Source organism: Salvia hispanica, chromosome 2, assembly GCF_023119035.1.
Source record: "Salvia hispanica cultivar TCC Black 2014 chromosome 2, UniMelb_Shisp_WGS_1.0, whole genome shotgun sequence".
In the NCBI taxonomy this organism is placed as follows: Eukaryota; Viridiplantae; Streptophyta; class Magnoliopsida; order Lamiales; family Lamiaceae; genus Salvia; species Salvia hispanica.
In genome coordinates, this window is record NC_062966.1 from 35,633,190 (window position 1) to 35,648,291 (window position 15,102).

Here is a 15,102-nt window from a genome sequence, read left to right on the forward strand (position 1 = left end):
AAATCATGTTTCTAGAAAGTGTGCTATTTTCTCATGCTATTTTCCAATCTTAGATTCTACATATTTATGACAGCGTAAACTAAGATTTCAATGGATTTTCTCATAATTAATTCCTCATGCTATTTGCCGAACATTATTCTGGAAGGCGGCTGGATATGCAATAGTCAAGTGGAATTGATTGGATGACATTGACTTCCGAAAATTAAAATCTAAATAATTTATTAACGTTTGTCCAAAATAATAATTTTTCAAATTTCATATTATTTGATTTTAGAAAGAACATATATTATATACATGTAATTTAAAGTCAAGGGCCTGCGCATAACTTTTTCCTCCGCTTTGATGTACACTTATTTTGCCCTTCTTACAGGATTGGATTGCATAAAATAGCAATATTAATTACCAAGAGATGATAATTGTATCCTCTTTAATTATAACGTAGACGATGCAAACAATAAAGTAATACTCTCTATTCCATAATAATAGATTCATTTTTCTTTTTAGTAAAAGTCAATAAATTTTTCCACACATACTTTATTCTTTCTCTCTTACTTTTTTCTCTCTTCATCTCTCTACTTTTTTTTTTAATTTTTCATTTTATTCTCTCTTTACTTAACTCGCCTAACACAATTTTTCTAATTTCTGTGCCGAAAAGTTTTGCCTCCATTATGGAATGGAGGGAGTATGTACTAGTACATGATAATTTTATTAAGAGTCTAAGTACTCCACTAGCTATAGTAATAATTATTAAATTTCAGAATCACGAAATCCCGTAGCAAGTTAAACGAACACATTATAATAAAAAGCATATAAATTTCGTTAAATTAAAAAACGTCGTTAATTAGGTTTGGTAAGCAAGTCTTGCGTTCATTTAAAAGGGGAGTACTTAACGTAATTATTTATCTAATCACCATTCTAGAAGCCCACGTGCAAGTGTAAACTCACCGCGGCATGAACCAATTTCTTACGAGGAATATTATTAATTTAATATTCTACTATTAAATACAAACACGTAGTTATGTAACAGAAAAAAAGACTAAAATTACACGCTAAATCCCTCAAACCCGGTCATCTATTTGTTCTAGATTCTCTATTTTTGTTTTATCACAACTCCCAAAATTTAGTTAGACACTACAAATATATATATAAACATCAATATAAATTAGTATAAACAGCCTTATCCAAATTTTGTCTCAATTATTATGACTCTTACCTTTAAACTTTTGGCCCAAAATCAAAATTTTATTGTGGAAAAGGTGATTCAGAATTTTCGATTTGCGCTTTCAAATGCAATAAATAAATTTGGCTTTATTTATAGAAATTGAAAAGCAACGTTCTGATTCAAATTTCTTAAACTAGATTTTTTTTTTGAAAATTTAAATTGAATTAACACAGTTGTATGGAAAGTCTAAAATTCGAAATATAAAGTATAGTGACATTTAAATTTTTTTCTATGCATGGTGAATAAATTGATTTTATTTTATTGTTTCCAAATATTATACTCCTATTAATATTAAGCCTGCCAATTGGTGATTACAATCGTCATTACGTCATTCGCTAATCTCTGCAACGCCTTCGCCGCCCGCGTATATATAAACCCCCTTTCACTCTCTCTCTCTCTCATATACATACAAGATATAACAGTTATACATATACACACGCATATCTTATGAGTACACAGGAATCACAAATTTCTGCAATGGATAACAGGATAATTAGCGGAGAAGATGCATATACGAGCCCTAGCTTCAACAGCTATTCATCCGATCGATTGGCCGAAATCGCCGTGCAAATCGCCGCGGAGAAGATCGGAGACGACGAGGATTTCGAATTCTCTCTGGTGCGCGACGATAATGAGCTATCGGCGGAGGATTTCGTCTACGACGGCCAGCTCGGCCCGATTTTTCCAGTTTTCAACCGCGATCTGCTGCTGAGCGACGATCGGCGCGATTCGAGTGTTCAGGTTCCTCTAAGTCAGCTCCTCCTCGAAGATCGCCGAGGCGGAGACGGTGATCCGCCGTCGTGCTCTTCGTCGGAGGCCGACGAGCTGGAGAGCGTCCCCGCCGGCACGTACTGCGTCTGGCGGCCGAAGGCGTGCGATCTGGCGTCGCCGAGCCGGTGTAAGAAGAGCAAATCCACCGGATCGGCGTCGAAGCGGTGGAAGTTTCGCGATTTGATGCGGCGGAGCAATAGCGACGGGAAGGACAGTTTGGTCTTTTTGACGCCGAAGAGCAGGGAGGAGAAATTGCCGGCGGAATTTCCGAAAAAATTGAAAGGAAAAGGAGGCAGCGGCTCAGGCTCAGGCTCAGGTTCGACCTCCGGCGCGGCGGCGCGTTCGGCGCACGAGGCTCTGTATGTGAGAAACAGAGCGATGAACGAAGTTGATAGGAAGAAATCGTATCTGCCTTACCGGCAAGATCTCGTTGGATTCTTCATAAACGTCAATGCTCTGGGTAAAGGTTTGCCACACTTCTAGAAGAATAATAAAATCGTGTTTTTACCATTTTTTCTAATAGTATAATGTATATTTAATTATAAAATCAACTGTATAGTGTATTATTTTATCTTTAAACTGTTTTGGATTTGTATTATTATATCCCTAAATTATGCAAATTGTGAATAAAATATTACCGTTTGAGACTTTGAGTTGGTTTTTACTTTTTACCATGTTAGAGTTCAAGAGTAATATGTTAAATAGATTATGAATAAAGTAAGAGACATAAAGAGAACAAAGAGTTATTTTTTGACAAAAATATAAATCTCAATTATATTGGAACTTCAAAAAAATACAAGCACCTTAAATGAGTAAAAGATTAATTTAATTTATCCTTAATTTAGAAACATTTTCTTTTTACTTTCTAAATTGTTGTATATTAAAAATTTTCCAACGTAACTTCGCCTCATTTTTCATATTCTTACAAGAGACGTTTTTTTTAATGATCAGACTAGCATTATTAATCACTAAGATAATCAACTGGGAAAATAGGCGAATAGCATCACAACCCTATAAAAAAAATTAATCACAATTGGAATAAAAATCAACCCTTTAATTTAAAGCTACTCAACAAATTTTTGGGGCCATTTAAATTTATAATTTATGTAGGTGGGGGTGTGTTAATGACTTGTGAAAATGCTAGACAGTCCACCTTATTTAATGGTGCAACATCAAGAATTTGGTGTCATACATAGTCCCCACTAATTAATTAGGAGTAGTAAATACATCTAATACAAATATGTGTTCACGTTATGCATTTCTACTTAATTCTTATATATTTTAATAATTAATTAATATTTTAAAGTCTAAATTCTAATTTTTACAAATCTGAAATCTAAGAAATTAATCTTAAAAATCTTGTGTGAACGGCCATATACAATATGCATGGCCCAATAAACCATATATTAAAATAATAAATTGTGATATAGAGGTAATCAATGAGCTCACAAACCTAAATTGCTTCAACTTTTAGATTATGGTTTGCCGTTTTTTTTAAGTAGTTGCATGGCGAGTAATTTATTTATTCCTCTAGAATTAAAATAGATGATGCCGTTTGTATTTGACATCAACATAAAAAGATTTTTATACACTCAATTATTAATTATATATAGAGTTTCGATTGACAACGCGACTAAATCATGTAACAACAAAATGAATTCAATCTAAATAAAAAAAATCATCATAAAAATAATAATTCTAAACTGGGATATAAAGAAGTGACCGAATTGATAGTTGTGATTTTGGTGAAGAGCATTATGGATTAGGTTGGTATATGCCTCTTGACATAATTATTTATGTTATTGAAAACGATGCTTCACCGTTTTTGGAAACAAGTTGACGTTAGAGCTCATTTAATTTAGTTCTTTTATTAGGCAGGTTTGAGATCGATGTAAGTATGTGTGTCACATTTTTTTTGGAGCTTATACTGTTATAGACATCGATAGATATGTTCATTATGTTATAATACTATCAATGATAGTGTGATTAATTGAATTATTGGAATGAACCATTAATTAGTGATGTTTTGAAATGCGTGTTGTTGGCATCATTGAAGGTCTGGAAATGGACGAGACTAAAACCCACAAGAAAACTGAATCAAAAATTATTTTTGAAATATATACTGTATTAGAGAGAAAGAGAGATAATTTCACTATAGTCCATGATGCCTAATTAATTTTATTAGGTGTTGCGTTAGTGTGCTAACTAATTCACAGTAATAACTAATGTTAACTTTCAATTCAGTGTATTAAAATTATCAACAAAGACATAATTATACAATACAACATGTAAATTTAAATATCAACACAAATACATAAGTTTATCAACACAACAAGATTGATAAATTTATGTATTTGTATTAATTTTTAATGTACAGAATTGATATTAGTTATTAAGTTGATTGAATCTGATTTATCGAGTATTTGTAACGGGTAAAGAATTCTGATCCTAATTAATAATTTTGGTCATCAATCATCATAAGTTCTTGAAATAAACAATGTTCAAGTGCTAAATAATCAACCAATTTTTTAGTGTTTCACATTGAGACATATGAATCACGACTCAATCTTGATTCGTATCAACTAAGAACCCCACATTTGACAACAAATGATGTTGTTTGAAATTGCTAGAGAATAAATTGACCATTATTAAACTAAATGAAAACCAATTTTATCAATCTGAAATATCTTTAAAGCGGTGACAAAATAATAACATGAATCGATAATAAGTTGTTGACAATTAATTATAATTTCGTTGATAAGTGCGTGAGAGGATTCACCCCACTTTAAACAGTAATAAAATCATACCCAAAGGAAAGTTCATATCATAATGGGAGATCTCGAGGAGATCACACGATTACACATAGCCCAACATATATTAATCGGAAATGTCTTCACCAAATTGTGTTATTAATAAATGAGTATAGTACTATTTCGGTGTCTCTCATATGGTCGATTTATGATTTTGGTCTAGAACATTTACTTTTTAAAAAGTAAGTCCAAAACAAATGAAAAATGATATTGTTTGCATCCATTTTTGACGGAACCATTAATTCTAGACAGTCAACAGTCATTTAGCGAAAATTTGACTAGCTTAGACTTAATCTGAGATTATTAGTTGGTTAATATTATGTTAATTATTTTTCTAAATAATTGAATATTAGAATTTGAAATAAAAAAATAAATCTCCTCTTTCTTCCAAAATTAAAACCCTCAATTCTTCCAAAATTTTCTAAGCCTGAAAAATACGAAACGTCCTCTCTTTTCTATCTTCTCTCGCACCCCTCTCCTAAGAACCCTAGCTCCGATTCCGACCAAGAAGCCCGATTCCAACCGATTATTGTTAGTTTTCATGAGTTGGATTACGCCCAACTCGCTGTTCCGTCACGCCGACGATCTCGGTGAAGTGAAACACGCTTACTCGAGAAGTCCGCCTGACAAACAAGGAGCGTCGGCTTCGTCGGATGTTGTGGGTTCAAACCCTAGTTCTTCTCCTCCGGCTCCAGAAGTCCGTTGTTCTCTGATTACAGAAGTTGAAGACGACGAGGAAGCAAGTCGAAAAATGAACCCTAGTCCTTCAGTGGACGACATTATTTTTTTGTAGATGTAACTGTGGTTGTTTTTGAGCGTGTATCAGGTGTAAATGGCTTATGACAATATGACTGTTGTTTTTGATGCAGTACCTTATGCCTATGGCTTTTTGATCGTGTAAATGTTCAGGACCAATTCGAAGTAAAAAAATGAATATGAAGGACCACTTTGTATTGTATTTTGTTGTCCATTTATTGGTTCAATTTGATGTCAGTTTATTAACATAGTCGACGAAGAAACAATCACACACGAAGAATGTTCAGGACCAAATGGAAGTAAAAAATTTATATGAAGGACTACTTTGTCAGTTTGTCTACTAGAGACTTCTCTATATTATTCTCTTTCTTACTTTTCTTTCTATCCATTTTAACTATTTGTTGTCATTTTTCCAAAATGAGGGATAAAAATAGAATATCTCAAAACTTTAAATGATTATAACTATTTCAATTTAAATTATTTTTTCACACAACTTACATCAAATTAAAGATAATTTTATAAGGATTCCAACGAGATCTTACATGTATATGTTTCGATGTTAAAATTTTTAAAACTTTTTAAATTTTCATATAATTTCGACATACAGCTTTATGTCAATATAGAGAACATAATATGTCAACATAATGTGTACAATGTCAATATTAAATTGTGTTGACGTGTTCAATGTATTGTGTTGATATCTTTAATACACTATATTGACATTGCGATTTAAAACCCTAAATGTGGTGTTAATCTTATATTTTTAATATTAAAATATAAAAAAATGAAATTACATGGCAAATTATAGGTCATTAGATCTCTTAATTTATGTAATTCTAAATTAATTGTAGTTAGCAACTAAGGGGTGAATTAACAGTTGATCATACCCTTAGAAAGGGATGTGGTATACAGCGGTGTGTTGGACTGTAACTGAGGCCGCATTTGGTATTCCTTTGGATACATGTTTCTGAACCGGTGATTGGAGATATGTGATCACCACAATATGGATTCTTTGCTAACCAGAGACTCCTCTTGCTAATTGGATTGTAACACCCCGACTTTTTACCCTAAGGCTTAGAACATCGATCTATATATAAATATAAGTTTCGCGTCTAAATTTTCTTATTATTATTACTTCTTGTTATAATTAATCGTTGTGAGGTATATGTAGAGTAGTGAACAAAAATAGTAATAGTCAATATAGATGGTTGCTCTAATGAAAGTCCGTTTGTGAAGACCGAGTTTCAAATAAAAGTCCGTACACGAATTCAACGTTTAAGTAAATATCTTAAAAAAATAAAATACTCTCCATGCCCTCCGGATCTTGCGCAATAGCCACGTCTTGAACCCCGATACCTACACGAATGGATAAGAAGCGTGTCAAATCAAGACGAGACAATCGACGAAATCAAATCACATCAATCACGCAAACCAAACAGCGGCTCACGTTTTCCAAACGACGGCTCACGCCTTTTTTAAGTGACGAGACATAATATTCTTGCCATTTTTGGCATGACGAATGATTGACGAGACAACTTACCTCATTTGGCAAAAAGTCCATGACCCTTGGACAATTCATTCTCTTCATAAATCAAGCTTCTAACCATGTAAAATCATGCATCATTTTCCTCTATAAATACCACACCATTTCATGATTCTACCCTTTTGATTCACCATCTAAATTCTCCAAACAAAACTCATCTCAAGAAATGATGCTAGTATGTGCTTGAAGAAGGAGGATTAAGTCTTTATACACTACATTCCTTTCTTCCTCAAGGTATTTATCCTTAACCATTTAAATTCCTAAGATTTACTTCACATTTGCTTTCATTACATCATGTAGTAAAACTTATCCAATTACTCTCATCTTTATCAACATTGCTAGACCAAGTTTTCCTTAGACCTTGAACATTGGACTCTTAGTCAATACCATTGCTACACTTTTTTTTTCTATATACATGGATACGGCTTCTAAACCAACTTTACAATCAAATGTATCCAAAGTGTTTTCATAACATTAGCCCATAACATGTTCAAAGAAACATAGAATGCTCAAGATATAAATTAGATAACAAAGAAGTAAAGAACTTAGCTTTTAAGAGTGCACCGTTGGACACCGAACTACCGGAAAGCGCCGCTACTGTCACCCGGAGCAGCCACTGCTGCTGCTGCTATCACTCGGCGGCGGCAGACCGGCGGCGGCGACAGATCGGCGGCGGCGGCAGTCCAGCGGCGGCAGCGGCAGTTTTCCGGCGATTCGCGACGAAATTAACCTCTTTCGACCCCATTTTTCACGATCTATCCGAATCTTCAATTTTCAAGACTTAATTGTTAGTCCTAGGCCTTCAAGTTGAGAAAGTAATGGAAGAAGAAAAAGAAAGGGAGGTGGGGGAAGATCCTACCTCTCGGTCAACGGCGGTGAAACCGCCGTGTAACCACCGGCGACGGCAGCGGCGGCCCGGCAGCGGCGGCAGAGGCGGTGGCCCGCCATGGCGTAGAGAGAGAGAGAGAGGCCGAGAGAGAGAGAGGGGCCGAGAGAGAGAGGGGAGAGAGGAGAGAGATGACCGGCGGCCGGCGTCGCTCGCCGGCGACGCCAAGACCGCCGGCAGAGAGGGAGAGAGAGACCGCGAGAGAGGGAGAGAGGGAGAGAGGGAGGCGCCCCTCTTCTTCTTCTTTTCTTCTAGGATTGGTGGAGTGTAGGGTTTCCTATTTTATTTGGGTATTGGGCCTCTCCTTTGGGCCAAGTAATTAAATGAGAAAGATGGTTCCTTAATTATTTCTTTTGGGCCAAGAATTTAAAGCAAATGAGAAGTTTGGGCTTTGATGCATAAGTAATAGAATGAACCTTATCTCTTAATTTTGGATTTATATTTCTTGAAATGTGTGAAGCTTTTAAATAATTAATCTTATGGTAAATTAATGTCTTGCCCTCCTTAATTAATTAATTAAATTTTCTTGAAGATAAGAATGTATGGATTTAATGAACCCTCTCCCAAATAATTATTTAATTACTTCAAGGTTGCTTATAAAATAAAGATCCACTTTTCTTAAGTGAAATGAAGTGAAGCACCACAAACATAGGACGCATACTCCATGTAGGATCATGTCATGTCATGCACCTTGTGTATGTTCATAAAACTAATTTAAATCATTATACTATTTCAAGAAGGGCGTGTTCGCGGGGTTTGATTTCCAAGGCCAAGCTTTGTAGCATTTCTTTCGGAAGCTTTGAGGTGGGCTTTATATCCAACACATTAAGTGTGGATAAAATTATCAAATATATGAAATGATTTTTGTTTGATAAAATTTGCACTTACTTTTTTTTAAAATGTTATCATGCCATAAATTATGTGTTTTATGATGCCTATCTGCTTGGCGATGCCAAAGGAATGAATGAATGAAACGAATTCGGCTCCAATAGGACCAAGATCCTATTCGAGTTAATGTGCACGAAGGAATGGACCGTGAGTCATCGTAAGGGTTGGCCGGTCAATGTGATCGTGGAAGGTGGCCACCTTCCCGACACGGAATGAGCCATCAGATATGGCGGATGGATGGAATGAACCATCAGATATGGCGGATGGATGGAATGAACTTAGCTTGATCAAGCGAACTTTATGAAAATGAATTTAGTAAGCTCGGGCCTTTAAGAAAACCCCCGTGTGTTACTGTGATGGCATGATAATAACTTTTTCTTATATATGTATCTTTCGGCAATGTGTTCACTGAGTACCCCGTACTCAGCCCTGCATGTATTTCTAAATGTGCAGGTTGAGCAAGTGATGAACTGGTGGCTGAGTGGAGTTGGTGGTCGTATTATCTCTTTTGTAGGATTTTCGTGGCATGTGTCTTCATACACATGACCACATGGTTACAACTCCTTCCGCTGTGTTTTTTTTTGTCGTAGTATTTTGTAGTAGATGGGTCATAGGAAAAACGATCAGTAACGAGTGATCCGTGATAAACACTCTTTCAAATTCTCATGATCTTTATTGTCTCGTGAACATTTTTCATCTTATGAAGAAATATTTGTGTCTTATCATAAATTCTTTCATCCCCTTTCTTTCCCCTCTTCTTAATTCCCTCCCCTGGTCATGGTTAACTGGGCAATGCTATCCTTAGCAAGGCGCGGTCGTGACATGGATCACCACAATTGATCACTTTTTGGTAGAGGAAACCAAAATAATCATATACATTAGAAAGAAAATAATAGGATTAGTGTTCTAAATCAAACACCTGAAATACTACCAAATACTCTTACAAAATACTCCCTCAGTCTCGGATAATTCGGGTCACTTTGACTAGGCACGTGTTTTAAGAATTGTAATGAAAAATGGGTTGAAAAAGTTAGTGGAATGTGGGTCCTACCTTCATATATTAGTTTTATAATAAAATGTGAGTAGGAATGAGTTAGTGGAATATATGGTCCACTACCAGAAATGGTAAAAGTGAAATGGGACAAATTATGTGGGACAGACCGAAATAGAAAACTGGGACGAATTATCCGGGATGGAGGGAGTACTATAATAGTACTATATAAGGAAACTTAAGAAGATGATTACAACAATAATATCTCCCAGTCTAAGGTGAAATCCAACTCCCTTCATACTCAATGATATCTTCATCCGAGGCCGAGCTCCCAGGCAACTTGAAACGTCTGATGAATTTTTGAGCACGGTAATCATACAAAATCACTCCACCGTCTTTACGACCTCTAAGAACCACACATTCACCATTCCTCCAAATTGGAATATCATCACTACTCTCAATATTGAACTTCAAAAAGGAATGTAGTTGCACATTTTTGACATTATTCGAAACAAACTCACTTCCTTCACCGCTAGACTCATAAACCTTCAACTTCTATCTGTCTACAACGAGGATAACAAAAGAGTAGTCACCCTTTGCAAGTATCGCAGACTCCTTAAATGAGTTGTCAAGTACTTCATCACCCATTCTTGGACAACGATTTTATGGATTTCTCAATAAACAAATCTCGATAAACATCCAATTTACTCCAAGAATTCGTCCTTGCTGAATACAGATTGGCATAGAAACTGCTGAACTCCATGCACCGGATCAACTGCACCACTTTGTAATGTTCGTCGAACTCAGTCCCACATAGTGATCACAACATAAGAACTCTGTATTATGGTAGTCAAGGGTATAGTAAGGATTAAGTGGTAGAATCTTGATTTGACCTAAAAAAGGATTGCATATTCAATTTCTGACATGTTAGGAGAACTTAGGCAGACTAGACCGTTGACCGCCTCGGATACTACTCTTATGTCCATAGGCAGGGGAAAGTCGTGTGACTTCAACGACGTCTTCCCGTTGTCTAACAGATTCATTGATACTTTCTTCCTATTAATTCCATGATCTATACCAAAAGTAAACCACTGATTAAGATTTGACAATCATAATCAAAATTTTAATTACAAATAAATATCCACTTTTAAAACACTAGTATAATTTATAGACTAAAGTCCATAATTAGTCATCTTTATTTACTCTAAAATACTTTTTGATCCTTTTCATTGAGTTTGTTATCTTTTGTTCTCAAACTATGTTATCTATACATATATAAAGGGAGAGTTTTGAAGGTATTTATGGAATTACCAAGGGAAGTTTTGAGGGTATTTATGGAATTACAATTCTTGATACTAGAATGATAATTCTATTTACTACGTACATTGGGTTGTACATTTATAAATAAAGTTGTGCTTTTAATTTTTTGTGTTCTATATTTATATAATGTAGATTTTAGTGTATAGTGGAAATTGCTTACACAAGTGATTTGTATAAGAAAAAAGGTATACAATGAAAAATACAAGTTTAATTATCATTGTGATATAAAATTATGCGAAAAAAATGATCACAAATCAATCGCTTTGTTTTCTGCTTCTACTCAATCATATTATTTGTGTGTCGAGGCTCTCAAAAAAATGATCAAAATGATTGGTCACCATTTTGTATTATTATGAGAAGGCTGTATTATTATGAGAAGGCATGTCAACCGTTTTTCATATTAATTTAGGCAATACAAATATATGAGTCATGCTTATGCGTAATCATGATGGATATTTATTTTTTTAAATCACTTGTATAAGATATTTATTTTTTTAAATATAGCTTCATCATTTTATATGAAGAATGGTCGAATGGAAGTTTAAAAATTGAAATAGGCGTTGCATATTAATTGTCCAAAACATAACTCCCATCATCATTGTATATATCAATATTTGTCATTACTCCATATAAATTGCTCAAAAAATAACTCCCATCATCATTGTGTGCATCAAATGCACATCTTATACGTGGAGAATGTGAGAAGTTTGAAAGGAGGCTCATGGTTCATTTTTTGCCCTATAAATATGACATTTGGTCTATCTCCACATACCTACATACCTTATACAACTCAAGCTTCATCTTTTTGTTATTCCCACGAGTAGCAAGGTTGATACCATGGAACCATTCCACACGTTGCTCGATGATCAGCTAACGAAAACTAATTCGATTATCAAAGTCCGTTGTATTCACATCTATGAAGTTGTCGCTCCTAGAGACAAAACCAATATCGTGAGTTTAGAATGTGTGCTTCACGATCGAATGGTATGTTGTTTTGTGCTTTTTAGTTATGATTTTGTAAGTTATATGAAATCATTATGTTGGGTCTAGAGTGACTGGTCCAATTTATCTGGCCCATAGCAACAAGCCCAGACTTAGGGCCCAAGTTAGAGAGTTTGTTGAATTAAGCTGAGCAGCTCATTTAGTTACATCAGTTTGTTGAAGTAAGCTGAGCAGCTCAACAAGGCCATCGATGACCTTGGAAACATAGATGTCAAGATTGAAGACGAAGACAAGGCCATCTTGCTTCTGAATGCTCTCCCAAAATCTTACGATCACTTAAAGGATGCTATATTATATGGGAGAGAGAAGGCCATCACCCTTGATGAAGTTCAATGTGTTTTGAAAGCCAAGGAGCTGCAAAAGACCTCTGGTAATGCAAGCTCTGATCAGGCTCCAGAGGCACTCGTTGTGAAGAAATTCAAGCACAAGAAGCAATCAAAGGGAAAAGAGAATCAAGGTTTCAAGCCCCAACACTCTAATCAAAAGTCTGGGGATGAAAGTAAGGAGACAAGAAAATGCCACTGGTGTCAAAAGCCCGACTACCTCAAGAAGAATTGCTTCGCGTGGAAGAAGAGACAAGCTGAGTCCAATAATGATCAGAACACTGCCAATTGTACAGCGGAATTGGAGCCAGCCCATGTTATGAATGTGGCTGAGAAGCAGATATCAGACTCCTGGATCATGGACTCCGGGTGCTCATTCCACATATGCTCGCACAAGGATTGGTTTGAAGATCTCACTGATGCTGATGGAACAGTGTTGCTAGGCAACAATCAGGTATGTACTATAAAGGGATTGGTAATATTCGTTTTAAAGTACAAGATGGATCAGTGAAGGTGTTGACTTGTGTGAGGTTTATACCTAGTATTAAAAGGAACCTTGTATCTCTAGGCATACTGGATTTCAAGGGGTATTCTTTTGTGGTTTCTAGTGGATGCATGAAGGTATTGTCTGGGGGCACTATTGTTATGATGGCCTCTAGAAGAAATAGGTTGTATTATCTTGATGCTGTTGTTGTTGTAGGGAATTCTTGTTTCTCTGAGGATTCTGGTATGGCTTTGTGGCATAAGAGGCTTGGCCATGTAGGAGAGAAAGGGCTTAAAGGAGCTTGTTAACAAGGGCATTTTCAAGTTCAGTGATCAAGAAACTGTTAAAATGTATGAGTCTTGTTTGCTAGGAAAGGAAAAGAAGTTGCCCTATGGCTCTGGCAAGCACACTTCCACCAAGCCCCTTGACTATTGTCATAGTGATCTCTGGGGAACTTAAGTCCACAGGGGGTGGAAGATATTTCTTGAGCATCATTGATGATTTCAGCAGAAAAGTCTGGGTATGGATCTTAAAAGAGAAATCAGAAACTTTTGATAGGTTCAAGACATGGTGCAAGGCTGTTGAGGTTGAGAAACTATGGTCTGAAGTGCTTAAGGACAAGGACAGATAATGGCTTAGAGTTCCTATCAAATGAATTTGATTCTTTCTGCAAGGTGAAGGGTATTAAAAGGCACAGAACCGCACCAGGCAATCCTCAACAAAATGGGACTGCAGAGACCCTTCTTGAGAGGGTGAGGTGCATGATGCTCACTGCAGGTGTACCCAAGAAGTTCTGGGCAGAGGCTGTATTCTAAGCTAATCAATAAGTGTCCGAGTACAGCTATAGCTCATGACACACCAGACAACATGTGGTATGGAAACCTTGGTGGGTATCAGAAACTGAAGATCTTTGGTTGCAGGGCTTTTGCCCATATCAAACAGGGGAAATTGGAGCCAAGGGCTCTAAAGTGGGTTCTTGTTTTGAGGTCACAGATTCAGCAGAGGCCAATATCTTGTAAGTGGATTTACAAGAAGAAGGTGGAGGCTTCTGAAAATGATAATGTCAGATTCAAGGCAAGGATAGTTGCAAGAGGTTTCACTCAAGAGGAAGGGGTTGACTACACTGAAGTCTTCTCACCTGTAGTTAAACACAGTTCTATCCGAATCCTACTTGCACTTTGATAAGTAATTTTCTAAGCCTTGATTACTGGTCAGTATGTCGTGAAATGCATGTATTATCTGCAAAACAGTTGCTCAAGTGTGCAAGATTAAAGGATCCAAGTCAGTAGGAGACGATTCAGGTGACGCAAGTGAAATGGGCGCTAGAAGGGTGCAATACTGACCATGGTGCATGCCAGAGAAAAGGCTCGAGATGGAGAAGAATGATAGTTGGGATGATCATTAACAAGGGCATAAAAGTCAAAACATGAAGAAAGTCTACCCGAAAAGTAAAGGCAAGCCTCCCTATAAAAGAAGCCACTTGGAGAGAGAGAAGGAGTTCGGGTTTTTTAGCTCTTGTTTCAATGATACACTGAGTAGAATTCTCTCTAGAAGATCAGTTCCTTCAGCATTATCCAATCTCTCGTTCCTCGCCGCAGCCATGGTCACTTGACGTCCAAGAGTCTGCCGGAGAAGTCATCGATTCACCGTTCCAGCCAGTTATCGTAGTAGTATAGCAGTATCATCGCCCGGAGTGGCCAAAACAATCGTTATTTGCTTTCTAGTTTAATCCTTACTTGTTTCGTCGTTGTTTTTGTTACAAACACTCGTCGCTGTTGCCTTTTGAAGTACTTTGTTATTTTCCAACGTTTACGTTATGAAGTTCTTATTTCGCATGTCGCTTTGGTTCGAGTTTGCTTCATTCTGCCTAGGAAAGTTAGATCTAGTTATAGCTTTTAATTTCTAAGTGTTTTCTTATCTGGAGTTGTCGAATTAAAGTTGCAGTTATGTTTAGTCAAATTTCCGTGCATGAGTTTCTTTTCTGTGACGTGATTACCACCTTGTATGTCAGTCAGTAGAAGTAAAATTGCAGTTTCATCATTTAATTTAAGTTTTAGCATTTTAATCAATGGATCTTGAGTTTGAGTTTATGAGTCTGAAGTTTAG

The 15,102-nt window shown here is 36.2% G+C and overlaps 1 protein-coding gene and 2 long non-coding RNA genes across 3 annotated transcripts; 2 read left to right on the plus strand and 1 right to left on the minus strand.

Annotated features, from left to right (window-relative positions):
• Nucleotides 1-1,610: 1,610 nt before the first annotated feature.
• On the plus strand, nucleotides 1,611-2,640 carry LOC125204849. Its single transcript, XM_048103593.1, has one exon. It carries the CDS (start codon nucleotides 1,670-1,672, stop codon nucleotides 2,474-2,476), a length of 807 nt encoding a protein of 268 aa, XP_047959550.1. The 5' UTR covers nucleotides 1,611-1,669; the 3' UTR covers nucleotides 2,477-2,640.
• A 4,095-nt stretch (nucleotides 2,641-6,735) lies between these two features.
• Nucleotides 6,736-8,226, minus strand: LOC125203580. Its single transcript, XR_007173399.1, has 2 exons — nucleotides 7,962-8,226; nucleotides 6,736-7,867 (listed from the first exon to the last, which is right to left on the minus strand). It is a non-coding gene; the product is annotated as an uncharacterized LOC125203580 (long non-coding RNA).
• Nucleotides 8,227-8,731: 505 nt separating this feature from the next.
• LOC125208665 lies at nucleotides 8,732-9,598 on the plus strand. Its single transcript, XR_007174162.1, has 2 exons — nucleotides 8,732-8,792; nucleotides 9,330-9,598. It is a non-coding gene; the product is annotated as an uncharacterized LOC125208665 (long non-coding RNA).
• Nucleotides 9,599-15,102: the final 5,504 nt, after the last annotated feature.